The sequence below is a fragment of the Acomys minous genome (assembly GCF_964271855.1).
Source record: "Acomys minous genome assembly, chromosome: 3".
Taxonomy (NCBI): Eukaryota; Metazoa; Chordata; class Mammalia; order Rodentia; family Muridae; genus Acomys; species Acomys minous.
In genome coordinates, this window is record NC_140485.1 from 124401943 (window position 1) to 124416090 (window position 14148).

The 14148-nt window shown below is 41.5% G+C and overlaps 1 protein-coding gene across 6 annotated transcripts in view; it reads left to right on the forward strand.

The window, feature by feature from the left end:
• ADGRG6 (adhesion G protein-coupled receptor G6) overlaps positions 1–14148 on the forward strand; it is a 186971-nt gene that overhangs the window by 39476 nt on the left and 133347 nt on the right. For 2 of the 6 annotated variants that reach the window (XM_084776095.1, XM_084776098.1), the window contains exon 1: positions 11612–12353. The exons of 2 other annotated variants lie outside the window; for them this stretch is intronic. Coding sequence is in view for 3 of the 4 variants with exons in the window: in XM_084776098.1 (XP_084632224.1) it covers positions 12352–12353 (2 nt within the window). In the remaining variant the exon portion in view is untranslated. Of the gene's footprint in view, positions 1–11609; positions 12354–14148 lie in introns of those variants that run through there. 2 more of the 6 variants (XM_084776099.1, XM_084776094.1) reach the window with 2 other exon arrangements.

Here is a 14148-nt window from a genome sequence, read left to right on the forward strand (position 1 = left end):
TTGGCAGCCTTGAAGAAAACATCTTTCCTATCTTGGTGCATCTAAAATTCTGAATGTAATTTAATATCTGTCATATCTCATAAAGATTCATTGACAATGAGACAGGTTAACTCCTGGAGACACCCAGCCTACCTCAAAGAGGATGATGAGCATCAAAGAACCTCTTTGTGGAGATAAGTTCAAATGCAGCAAACAAGCCACTGGGCAAAATGTTCTCTCTCTCTCTCTCTCTCTCTCTCTCTCTCTCTCTCTCTCTCTCTCTCTCTCTCTCTCTCTCTCTCTCTCTCTTACCACAGACAGAATTCTGCCTAAAAAAGGGCAAGCTTGGATTCAGGTAGAGTCAACGGCCAAACTCTGCCAAGACAGGTTAAGCAAGTCCTCAATAGTTCTTGCCTCACAAATATGTCTGTAAGATATACTGGGCCAGAAGGTTGAAGATAATGCTCCAACATTATAGAGCATTTTGGGTGACTGCTCAGGTAGTAAACTATCTCTGTCATCTTCTCATTTAGGAAGCTGATAACCTGCACCCGTGTATACTCAGGTAATTAATTTTATTCCTTCCTAAGTCTCTGATGGCATTGAAGACTAGATAGTTTAGTTTTACAATTAAGCTTAGTTGTTTAGGGGGCAAGATGTTTTTAGGTCTAGATAGATGTTTTAAGTTGATAATGATGAGATATGCCTGCTTTCTTTCAACTCAAGGACCATATTATTTTCCCTCCTTATGTGTTTTCTGTAGGAACAAGCAACGTTCTTCCCTAAGCTGAGGCATATAGGATTCTGCTTTGTTCAGAGAGCTAACCACCTTGCTCACTCTATTTTCTGTAGGCATGCATCATTAAATTATTACTCTTTATCCGCAGAATGGTTTTTCCGTTATTTTAAACACCAGCTACATAGTTTAGTGTAGCTAGGTCTGCAGGTTCCTAATACATTCCTTTAAAAGATAAAGTAATAGAAAATGTGCACCAATATCTCTAAATCTGATGTTGGCTGGTTGCCTTCTATAAACAGTTTGAGCTGCACAGTTCTAAATAAAATGCATGACATGACGTTCTTTGCATTAAAAAATGTACCTTTTTCTTTTGTATTAGCTTCACCTCTAGGTGAGGAAAAGTATCCCTGATACTAAATTTTCTGACAAGAAGTTTCATACAGAAATGTGTTGGTTCCGCAGTGTTAGACTGAGCTCTAGATTTACCTGTCTCCTATGGGAAATTTGATCTCTCCTCCCCTTATCTTTCTGTCATTCTCCCCTACCTCACCCATCACACACTTCCCACTTCCTGGGGCACTAGAGAACTAATTTATTTCACTTTAAAAAGGAAAACTTGCATAAAATCAAGTCAAAGCAAATATGTAACATGAACTAGAATTCATGCCTATGCCTGTGCTTTGCTGGTTACCCTCATGAATATCATCATATTTCAGTGGTATATGTGCTGTTCAGTATCTCTGAAATCATAAATAGTTTTTCATATAAAATAATACTTTAAATTACTCAAATACCATTCAAAATCGATTATTTGTGGCTTTATTTACTTTTTTTTTTTTTACATTCTAGCTTATTTATTCTTGCTTTGCTTTTTATTTGTTTCTTTCTTTTTCTTTTCTTTTCTTTTTTTTGTTTTTTTTTGTTTTTTTTTTTTTTGGTTTTTTGATACAGGGTTTCTCTGTGTATCTTTGGCTGTCTTGAATTTGCTTTGCAGACCATGGTGGCCTGGAACTCACAAAGGTCTGCCTGCCTCTGCCCCCCCCCCCCAGCACTTTGTAGCTTATGTATTCTTTACATAACAGTTCTTACATTTGTTACGAGGAGTTTAATTATACCCCTCTAATAGGTAGGCCCAAGTCCTCGTGGCATAGAGCGTCATACCGTATGTGTGATTTGTAAAGTTTTCCTGCCAGTTGGCTAGAGTCCCTGCTACATTGCATCCCCACCTTGGAATCGAGGCTGAGGGCATCTTCATCACTGAGAATATTGCTGTGTTCTAGGACTGGAGCAAGGGAAGAGAATAAGTTGCACTCATAAGAGCTTCTGGACTACAGGGGGAATGTCAGTCACATTCTTTTTTTCTAAAGCAACTCCTTGTCATGCCTAAGCAAGAGAAGAAGAAGAAAAAGAAAAAAAATGTATAAATTCTCCCATTTGCAGAGAAGGGGAAACACCACCTCCCAGAAAAGTCCTTATGATTCTCATAATTATTGGCATTTAGAATAGGAAAGGTTTGTGTGTGGGATGCTATAAAAACTGTCAGGAATCTGTTAATCCTGCTTTGTCTACGTGATGTGAGGCATAAAGGCCTCAGACACTTGTCCTACAGGGATAGACGAGACTGGAACCGTGGCTTCTTGGGTTCAACTTTCCTCCTCACGTATCTCTGACCTCATAGCAGTCAGACAGTTAATCTTTACTTGTCATAGTTGTGATAGTTCATCTCCACGGTCAGTGTGACTGAATTTAGGGTTACCATGGATACACAACTCTGAGTGTGTCAGTGACACTGTTTCCAGAAAGCTTGAACTGAGACGAGAAGCCGGTCCTGACTATGCGCGGTGTGTGGGCGAGAGCGCTTGATGGATTAAAAAAAGAGAAAGGCAAGCAGTGTATCGGGATTCGTTGTTCTCTATTTCCTGATAACTGATGCAATGTGACCAACTGCCTCATGCCCCTGTTACCGTGACTTCCTTCCCATAATACGCTACAGCCCTTCTTATGTAACATGCTAAAAACAAAACAAAACAACAACAACAACAACAACAACAACAAGAATCCAGACCCCAAACCAGGAAACCCCTGTGCCACTTCTTGTCCGGTGTTTGGTCACGGGAACAAGAGCACTAACACGTGTTTTCAACAGCGTCACGTTATTACTCCTCTTACACCGCACAACAGCTCCGTATCTCCTTCCCCTGCAGGGGTCCTTCTTTATCACCATCCATCCTGATTAATCCCTGTAACCTCCCTGGACCATGTGGCGCCCTAGATGGAAATGTTTGAACCTAAGTTTGGCTGGTTCAGTATCTCTCTCACGACATTAAGGCCAGCTTCTCTCCTTAACCACAAAACCTCGCCCTTCTAATATCAGTCGGCCCTCTCTTGCCCTACCTGTTTCTAAGATCTCTGGCTTCAGCCAGAGTGTTTGCTAACTTTCTGGAAAATTCTTTTCCTATTTTTTTTCCATTTTCTCCTACACCACGGCTAAAATGGTTCTAGTGTTCCTACATTTTTTATTTATTTATTTATTTATTTATTTATTTATTTCTACTGTCGGTCTACTCTATTCTTCAAGACTCATTAAAGTCCTAATTCACCAGGAAAATCCATCCTGTGAACAACCATTCACTAGCTTGACACTGGTTTTAGAGAAAACATGAGAACAAAGTACTTTTGCTTGTTAACAGTTACTTCATTCAAACACTAAGTAAGTTCTAGGTAGTGTGTAGTTAAATATGTTAGACGGACAGGGATCGTGGCCTTAAGATGTTCGGTTTGAACCTTTGCGTTTTCTTTCTAAATCCAGTCCTCACTAACTACTTCAGATCCACTGAGTTGCATGCGTGCAAACCTCAAATTGTATTCCTTTCTTTTTATTCTTGATGCCCTAATTTTAGAAATGCCTTCAAAATACCCCAAATTTAATTACTTTCATTTCTACCTCCCTAGTCACTACTACTTACTGTCGTCTCTTACTGAATCGTGCCGGCTAAAAAGTCTCCCCGCTTCCACTTTTTGAACTACTTTGAATCTGTCTTCCATAAACTCAATCTTGCTCTTGTCTATTCAGAATCATCCAGAGACTTCCACAGGGAAGGAAGTAAAACCGTCCTCCTCCCTTATTAAGTTCTGTGACTCAGTTCCCTGAGTTAGACGTAAATAAGAAAGGTTAATCAACAAAGTCAGGGAAACTACTTGAGGACATATTTATTCATACAGTGAGCATGTGCACAGAACAATCAAAGATGAATGATTCAAAGGTTAGAGTTTGGGGCTTATATACTATCTTAACAAAGGGCGATACATTTGCTAAGAGTTTACAAGCAAATAAAAAGATGTTTGAGTTCTTAGAGACAGTGAATTGTGGGAATGTAAATATATGCACAGAAACTGATGGAAAATACAGCAAATTTGGTAACGTTTGTGAAGGCATACTAAGATGTTAATTTCCAATCTCCAATAGAAAGACCTGTTTTATGTCTCCCAGTATAGGTAAAAGAAGGGGGAAAAAATCACGTACAAAATTATGTTCTGCTACTGGGCAAATAGAAGGAGGACAGAGAATTATTTTTGTGTTTGCTGCCTCTTAATTGTGTTTGCTTCAGAGTAATCTTCATTCAGAGCTGGCATTTGGGGGCAGCATATTCTCATCCTCTTTGCTAACTTCTTTTGCAGTAAACCTGATGACTAATCTCTTGGCGACAAGGCTGTTTCCTGGCCCTTTGCTCTCTGAAACCTCATTTGCTTTTTTCCCCCTCAAGCCAGTCTCACACTTTATTCTCCTTGTTTGAAACACTCTTGCTCCACACAACCGGGTTTATTCCCACTAATTCAAGTCTCTTCTTCAATGACATCAATTGGTGACTTTTTTCCCCAGACATTTTAAAGAAAATTGGAAATGTCAGTCTTATTTTCCTCCAGCTCATATTTCTCACTTAATTATAAGGACCAGACTTACAACATATATTATGAAAATCTTAAGATAACATATAAGTTGTTCTCTTCATTTTAATAAGAAAGAAGAATCATGGGAAAGAAAACAAAAAAACCAAACCAAACCAACAACCAGCCAACCAACCAACCAACCAAAACCCTCCAAAATTGTCTTTGGGTTTTTTGAAGCAACTCCTGACTTCAAGCTCATATTCTGGGCGGATAAATACATTTACATTAATAGATCTACAGGATATAAAATCTATATGAACTTCTTGATTTATGTAATTGCCTCTGGTAATTCAAGGTATCATTTGTGAAGATGCCTTACAAGATAGATGAACAAGTAACTGAAGATGTTTGGCCTCTAACATCGATTATCTGTAGATCAGTATCATTTTTAGAAGGCAGCTTCTTCTGGGCCCTTAAATGGGTCAACACTGCTATTTATCCAAAATATAAGCAATAGCACTATTAAATTTTCATGTAACAAAATAACTGAAAAATGCTGTTAAGGTCGATGAAGGAGTCAATTTTCAAACTTAATTCTCCAAATTGATATGTTAGATTAAATGCAACAAAATAAAACATGCTAGGTTATAGGTATAGGGACTCAAATTTTTTTTTACACAATTACCTGAGATATCAGACAGTTACATCAAAACATTTGGGTCTATAGTGATGAACAGCCACAAAGTTAAAGCACTGCAAAGGGAATTCAGCACTTAGCCTGCCATTCCATCTATGACTCTGCTAGTTAGCTTTAAATGTGAACTTGCCACAACTTAGAATCATCTGAGAAGAGAGCCTGATTAGATAAATTGCCTATATCAGATTTAACTATGGAAATTGTCTTGATTGTTAATTGATGTAAGAAGGCTGAGCCCATTGTGGGTGGCACCATTCCTTATATAGGTGATCCTGAACTATATAAGAAAGCCAAATAAAAATAAATCTCTTGGCCACGCAGAAAGCTGGATCCTCCACAGGGCCCCACTCATCCTCCATTCTACACTTCTTTGGCTGTGATGTAAGTTCTTCACTCAGAGGTAATGATGTTTGTAGTAGCAAGCAGCCTTCAGGTTCCCACCTTTATTAGTTCCTGCCTTGAGTTCCTTTACTGATGGATTATGACTGTTTCTTCCCATAGGTTACTTTTGGCCAAAGTGTTTCATAACAACAGAAATGAGTCTAAAACAAGTATATTTTGTATTTCAGTTTTCTATTTCAAAGTGGGGATACGAATTATTTACAGAAAATTTGATTTTGTCAATTCACAATATTTCTGAGAGATTAATTGCCTCCCCGTTTATCTCCCCTTCCTTTTCTTCAGTCAGTCTTATAGCTGGTGCACAGAGAAAAGAGGAAGGGAGGTAGGTGCGGTTGGATAGTCAGTTTCTGAGATCTGAGATCTGAGTGGCTTCCAAGGGTGTTGAATCGGTCCTTGTGCTTCAGAAAGAGACCCCTTGGTGAGTCAAGGGTTTGGAGGGACTGGCCTAGTGAAGACAGTCATGGCCAACGGGAATCAAGAGAAAACCTCAAAAGCCTCACTGGCCGTACTGGATCAATCACTAGGGACTGGGCAAGTTGATATCCATGGACTCAGACAAGTCAATTATTAGTTTTCTCTTTCCTCATTGCTGAAGAAATACATTTAATGAAAAAAAATAGTTTGATTATAGAATAAAAGACCCAGAAATTTCCATTTGGGTTTGAATGTTTACAAGTTATGATATATGTCTTGAACAATTTCCCTTATGAAATAAAGTTTCTATAATTTTTTAGCAACACTTTTTTATGGCTGTTTCACTGCATTTTCACATTGCTTCTCAAAAAGTCAACAATTGCTCAGATTTACATTAGACTAATACCCAGTACAGGGAAGGAAGAATGCCACAGTTATGATGTGTAACCCACTTTGTGTACTTGGTAATGACCACTTGTTGGCTTACTTGGAGACAGGGAAGAGAAAATCAGATGTATAGCGAGAAGCCAGGCATTAAATAGTTAAAATTAAAAACTAGGGCTATGAACACTGAGTAAAGGAAGACGGGACATAGAGATGACCTCTGCCTTCAGATATTTGAAAGACTCATTGTGAAAGGCAGACCCCTGCTCTGAATAGATGCTAAAGAAAGGAATGTTTAAGTCAATCAATAGAAAAAGGAAGTTTTTCATAGCCAAGTGCTCATCAGCATTAAAGGATTTGCACAGATGTCCAAAATTCCTTTTGTCTGGAATGCCATCAGAAGATTCCTGAGTGCAGAGGAATGCGGTCCCGGCACTTTCAGTTTTAGGGTGATACACTATATGGAACAGGAGGGGCAAGTGGTATAACCAAATTCTCTGTCCTTGGATGACTGAATCTGACTGAAACATGCTTAGTGGTTACCCTTATTTTATAAAGCAGGATAAACTGCACTTTACAGTGATTGCAAACCGTACAGCCACGCTGTAACTCAGGCCTATTGCATCAAAAGACTGTACTTCGCGTAACACACCATTTCCCTCACACACTCTTCCAAAAATAAATATCCAATCTGTTTTGTGAGAACAGATTTCAAAATATGCAGATGCTCCTAACATACTGACCAGTGGCCAGCACAGGCACAGCGGAGTATTTTGCCGTCACTCACATCCCCATCCCACTCCCTCCATCCCCGTGGAAACCTCAGTGTGGGGATTATGTAACAGGGTAATAGCCACTTCTCTGTTTCCCAGAAGGATGTCACCTGGTTTTGGTTAATGTGGTGATTAATATTACCTGTTAGTTTGGTTTGATCAGGTGCTCAGCTATATGGCCAGATGTCATTTGGGATGTGCCTAAGAGTTTGGTTTTAGAACGAGATTAGCATTTAAATCTGTTTTCATTGCATGATGCCTACAAAACTGGAAGAATTCCCTTACTTTTTCCATTGTATATGAATATGTGATGTGATGTGATGTGGTGTGTGTGTGTGTGTGTGTGTGCGTGCGTGTGTGTGTGTGTGTGTTTCATTTTCTTTATTGTGGTGGTTTAAATGAAAATGCCCCTATAGTTTCATAGAGAGTGATTAGGAGGTCCTTGGAGTAGGTGTGGTTTGGTTGGAGGAAGTGTGCCACTGGGGGCAGGCTTTGGGATTTCAGAACCTCAAGTCAAGCCCAGCGTCTCTCTCTCTTCTTGCTCCCTGCAGATCAGCACGTAGAACTCACACTACTTCTTAAGCACCATGTCTGCCTGTGTGTCACTGTATGTCCGCAATTACAAGGCTGTACTAAACCCTGAATGTGCAAGTAGGTCCCAATTAAATACTTAAGCCATAATTAAATGCTTTCTTTTATAAAAAGTTGGCATGGTCATGGTGTCTCTTCATAGCAATAGAAACCATAAGACACTTACCCATTTATTTTTTGATGGACAAAAGGCAATTGTCATGTGATAGCACTTATTTGGAAAATATAAAACAGACACTCAAGGAAGTAGAAAGTAGGATGATGGTTGTCAAAAGTCAGGGATGACTGTAAATGAGGGTCTGTCTAGCAAAGGAAACAATATTTCAGTCAGTAGGACCGCCTTCTCCCAAACACAAACAGGATCAGAGGCTGGCCTCAAACTCACTATATAATCCAGGCTGATATTAAATTCTCCATCCTCTTGTCTCAGCCTTTTAAGTGCTATGATTACAGGTATGCCACACCAACCCTAACTAGGAATACATTTTTATATAATTTGTATAGCATACTGATGACAATCGATAATAATTATATTGTGTATTTTAAAATTATCAAGAAAATAAAATTCAAGTGTCCTCATTACAAAAGGGGACATAAACAAGGTCCCAGATAATGCTATTTAGCTGAATTATTTCATGTAATATATATAAAATATTACATCATACTCCATAAATATTTATAGTTTGCTAATAAAATAATCTTAATAAAATGTGTTTAAAAATCGCTGGTCTCAGGTAGGCTTCATTCCAGGAATGCAGGGATGGTTTAACATATGGAAATCCATCAATGTAATCCACCATATAAACAAACTGAAAAAGAAAAACCACATGATCATCTCTTTAGATGCAGAAAAAGCATTTGACAAAATCCAACACCCATTTATGTTTAAAGTTCTGGAGAGATCGGGAATACAAGGCACTTTTCTAAACACAATAAAGGCTATATACAGCAAACCAATAGCCAACATTAAATTAAATGGAGAGATACTCAAGGAAATCCCTCTAAAATCAGGGACCAGACAAGGCTGCCCACTTTCCCCATATCTCTTTAATATAGTTCTTGAAGTTCTAGCCAGAGCAATAAGACATCAAAAGGAGATCAAGGGGATCCAAATGGGAAAGGAAGAAGTAAAATTATCCCTATTTGCAGATGATATGATAGTGTATATAAGTGACCCCCAAAATTCCACCAGAGAACTCCTACAGCTGATAAACACCTTCAGCAAATTGGCAGGATACAAAATAAACTCAAAAAAGTCAGTAGCTTTCCTATATACAAATGACAAACAGGCAGAGGAAGAAATTAGAAAAATTACTCCTTTCACGATAGCCACAAGCAATATAAAATATCTAGGAATAACCCTAACCAAGCAAGTGAAGGATTTATTTGAAAAAAACTTTAAACCTCTGAAGAAAGAGACTGAAAATGACATCAGAAGATGGCGGGATCTACCTTGTTCGTGGATTGGAAGAATCAACATAGTAAAAATGGCCATCTTACCAAAAGCAATTTACAGATTCAATGCAATCCCTATCAGAATACCTACTAAATATTTTGAAGATATTGAAACAACAATTCTCAACTTCATATGGAGAAACAAAAAGCCCAGAATAGTAAAAATCGCTGGTCTCTGAATGATTAACTGAATAATGGCTAATTTCCTGAAGGCAAGAATGGATTCAGCCATCTGGTTGCAACTCCTCCTGTCTACTGGTTTACCCTTCATATTCTGGACCCACATATCCATAGTTGTGTGAGCCAATTCCTTGAAAGTAATCTCAGTGTGTTCATGCACGCACCTGGGCAATTCTCTTTTTCTGGAAAAGAACATTGTCAATGTCGTTACTTGTGCATCTCTCTCTTGTTTCCTGGTTACTTTTAGGTTGCACATTTTATGCATGTGTAGACCCAGTTTAGGCAAATACAGCTTCTATGAGTTTGTGATTGCAGTGGTTGTGTCTTGCTTAGAAGGTGTCATTTCACAGCCTTCCGTCCTATTTTCTGGCTCTTACATTTTTTTTTTTTAAATTTAATCCCCCTCTTCCATAGTGTCCTCTGTGGAAATGGTAATAGGTATGTCTTGCTCAGGACTGAGCCCTCATCTGAAACTTATTCTCAGCACCTTGCACAACCACGAGCGTCTGTATTCACCACCACTGTGGAAAATGATGTTATGTATTAACCCCACCCCCAAAGGTATATGACCTCCCAATCATGCATTTGTGGCCAAGCTTATGGAACCAGGGATGCATTCCTTCTATAGAGCAGGCCTCAAATCCCTTTAGAATGTTGTTACCCTAGTAGTAGGAACACCACTATTGCACAAATCAGCACATCCCACGACAGAAAAGGAACTCAAGTGGCACTATCTCTAATTGATGAATTATTTGATACTAACCGATTCAGGGAATGGGGAGTCATTGCTTTTCATTGTGATCTTACCAGGCTCCAGTGTGTTACTTTGAATCCAATAGTCACACAGATGGCAATGATTAAAGTAAATGGTTATAAAGTCAAACCCAAAGTCGTGAATCCGGGGACGTAGAAAGGACTAGGGTCCATAGAGAAGAGAGGGAGATAAGAGAAGACGAAGGAAGAGAATAATCATTGTCAAAGGAGGCAAAACAGAATTATATGACTGGAACAGCTTCCTGGATGAGCTTCCAGGTGGACACATTCCCTGTGAAGCCTTCAGCAGCCACCCCAACTTTAACTCCTGTTTTGATTAGTCTCGTGGTAGGCATAGCGCGACGCTGTACCTAGCTAGATTCCGGACCCACAAAACTGTGAAATTATGTTGGTTTGGAAAGTTCTGGGTGGAACATTAAATATTCCCTTGGGACAATCTAGTGTCACAGACACAGACTTGAACTGAGAGTCGACGGACCTGAGAATCTAGCTGGCCATTTCTAAATAGTTTGTGCAGACTATATCTCCCGGTGCCTTGTTTCCCTACTTGCAATACCAAGAAGGGCTCAGCTTTTCTTAATTGGAGCAGTGTAAGTCTCTACTAAATCTACTTAAAAAAAAAAAAAAGACCATTAAACAAGTACTGATAAAAATCTCAAGAACACAGGCTGGACCAGAAGTGGTCTAGATTGCTGGTGGCCTTCCAGCTTCCTCTTTCTTTGCCTGTAATTATCTGTCCTCAAATCCTGTTTTACCTCTTCTCCTACCTCAGCCCTTCTCTACCACTAGCCGATCAGGGTCGATCTGCTTTTTATGGCTGTTGTATGTGTCTGCATACAATGAAAGCCTGACTGCTCCGCTCTGAACATACCCAAGTCTGGAAAGGCCTCCCCTAGCACTCTGAATTTAGTCGGGCAATGCAGTATGAAGGGACCCTCTGCCAAGCGCTACCCAGTCTTTAAACAAGTAATTGTGCCCACATCCCTTGCAAAGCAGCTTCTAGGCAGAAACATTGCCCAGCAGGCTTGACTTTTCCCTAGTGAGTGGCTGGTTTACATTGGTAAATTAATCCCGCTCGAAAGAAAAGAAAAAGTTAAAAACAAAAAAAAACAAAAAAACAAAAAAAAAAAAAGAAAGAAAGAAAGAAAAGAAAATTAAAGAAAGCAAATCGCCTCAAATCTCCCAAGCCCTCCTTTGCCCCCATTAATTTTTCCTTCTCCTCTCTTCTGTTTTCTGTTCTTTCATTTTGTTTGTTTCTCAAGGGAGGAAGATAGAGGTGACAGGGATAGGAAGAGCTAAAGAGGAGAAAAGTACGGGACAGCCAGGGTGCTTGGCAGCTGGCAGAGCAGATGCCCATTTGGCGCGCCTGCATTCCGAGCTCCTTTCCTTCACCCAGCCTCTGTGGGGTTCCACGCTCGCGGCAGACGAGTGACCTTGGGGTCAGAAGGGTCCCCTCCCCGGAGCTGTGCCTGGCTCTGTGCCAGTCTCCCACCCCCGCCGCCCGCGCCGGGTCCCGCCCCGCGTGGTAGCGACTTCTCCCTTTCCCTCAGTCCTTCGGTGGCCGGCCCTGGGTGGGGCAGCTGACTGTCCTCAACCCAGCCTCCGATTGCCTAGAGCCCTGGGCCGCCCCCCAGGCGCGCGGAGCCGCACCTGAGCCGCAGGGAAAACCGAGGCCGGTGCCGCGCCACAGGCTCTGGACACTGCGAGTCGCAGCCTTCCAGCCCGTCCGGCCGGGACCGCTCCCCGCGCGGCTCGCTGGAGCCCTTCGCCCCAACTACTTGGAAAGTTCTCCTCCGGGCGGAACCTGCCGCCGTCAGGCCGCGCCCCTGCGCGCGGGACCCGCTCTTGAACTCCGCGGCGCGCCCCCGGGGTCCACCTTGCGCCGCCCCGCGCGCAGGCGAGGAGCAGCTGCCGGGAAACCCTATGAACTCTCCAGAAAGGGCGTGACGAAGGGTCTTGCGGGGCGCGGTCCCGGCCGTCCCGGTCCCTGTCGGTGGAGCTCTCGGGCTGCAGAACAGAAGAGCGCTGGATGATGAGCCTGTGGCCTCTGGGGATCTCTGCGCGGTAATGCCAGCATGTAAGTCGCTTCCCAGTTCGGAGCCCTTCACACCTCCATCTGTCCCTTTCTCCCCTAAAGCTCAAAGCTTCCCTGAAAGATACCGACTGTTGTACAGAAGCTTCAGCGTGCCTACTTGAGGCCCCGGGGACAGAGTTTTGCCAAACGGAGCTCGGGCATATCTGTGTGTGTGTGTGTGTGTGTGTGTGTGTGTGTGTGTGTGTGTGTGTGTGTGTGTGTGGTTTTCTCTAACCTCTTTTCCCTTAGAGAGAGGTAAACCTCACTTTGGGGAAGTGTAAAGCAGAGTAAGAACGTCAGGGCTTCAAATATGAGGAAAACGTGGTTTTGATTCAAATTAAACAAGGAGTAACTGACAGTGCAGCTGTTTGCAGGGCTTTGGTGCTGCCAAGCCTTTGCTTTCAGGACCAACACCTGGGGCCTGGGAAGGTACTATTAACCCAGAGAGAATTTGGCTTTCAGCTGTCATCTTTGCTTGTAGAAGTCGTACTTAGATCTCTTAGATATTTAAATGGAATTTTTATTCAGTTGAAAGCCCCCTTCCGCCCGCCACCCCCCCCCCCGGCCCCAGTGACTGTTTCTTTGAAGAGCCCAGAAAAAGGCTCTCAACGCACTACGTGGATAAACATAATTGAGGAACATGATGAGGGCTTTCTGTAGGACTACAAGCAGCAAGCATAGAGGAGAAAATGAGTGGGTCAAAAACAGCTACAAGATTTGGCTTGGATGGAATTGCATCTCTGAGGAACCTGGTGAGAGGGCGGCCTCGCGCACCACCCGGCCTGGCCTTCCACACTGGACAATGGTTTTCAGAAGGACCACACTTACCTTTGTGGCCAACTTAGGAGTTACTTTTTCCTCACAGCGTGTAATTTTTTTTTTTTTTCCTTTGCTGTTTTATTTATTCTTGGGCAGACAACTTGACAGGCTTTTAAACTCACTTCCACTAAGCTGTTGAGGAGTTATAGAAAATTGATACTTCCCTCCACTCCGCTTACTCCATCCTTACTCATTTCTGCTTCAGTTTCCTCTTTTAGGTTAGCACCTACGGTCTTGGGTCTTCTTTCCCCTATGCTGCATCCCCAAACATTTTTTTTTTAAAGGTGAGAGATGGAACAGAGAACCCCAGCCACACCCTCCACTCGGCAGCTCTGATCTCGGCACTGTGCTGTGTAATAAATACCACTTATTTTTTTTTTATTAAAACTCCATGTGAAGTAATGCCACACCTGTGAGTTTTACAGTTTTGCTTATGGCAGTGGAATGGACGAAGGGATAACTTGTAAGCATTTGTTTTGGGATGCAGCCAGGCGTCCAACATAAGACTCCTTCTCCTATGCAGGTTTGGAAGGACTGTTAAGTTTGTTTCCAACTTCAGTTTTTCCTTGAAAACATACCCTGGCTTTTCACAGGAGGTATTTAGGCAGCTCTCTTTCAGCCTCCCTGGGTACTGAGAGCTCATGGTATTAAAAGCACAACACACACTCGCACATTTTAAAAATAAAGGATGTGAAACTGATCAATGGGTGATGAAAAAGCTTTCTTGATAGTGCAATTAAGTTACCTAATCCATTTGAACTTAGTGTGGTTAGATTTATGTCTTCTCAGGTTGAATCACAAGTAAGCAGTCATCTAAAGATTTGATTTAAATTTCTTTACCTAATTCTTTTAGTGGGATTTTCTTCCACGTTTTTTCAAGGTGGTTATGTATATTTTCTGTGCAATGGTTTGAGATGTTTGACCCATTTCAGCCATTGGGCGAGTTAGAATGCAAGGAGATAATGCCAATCTGATGAAG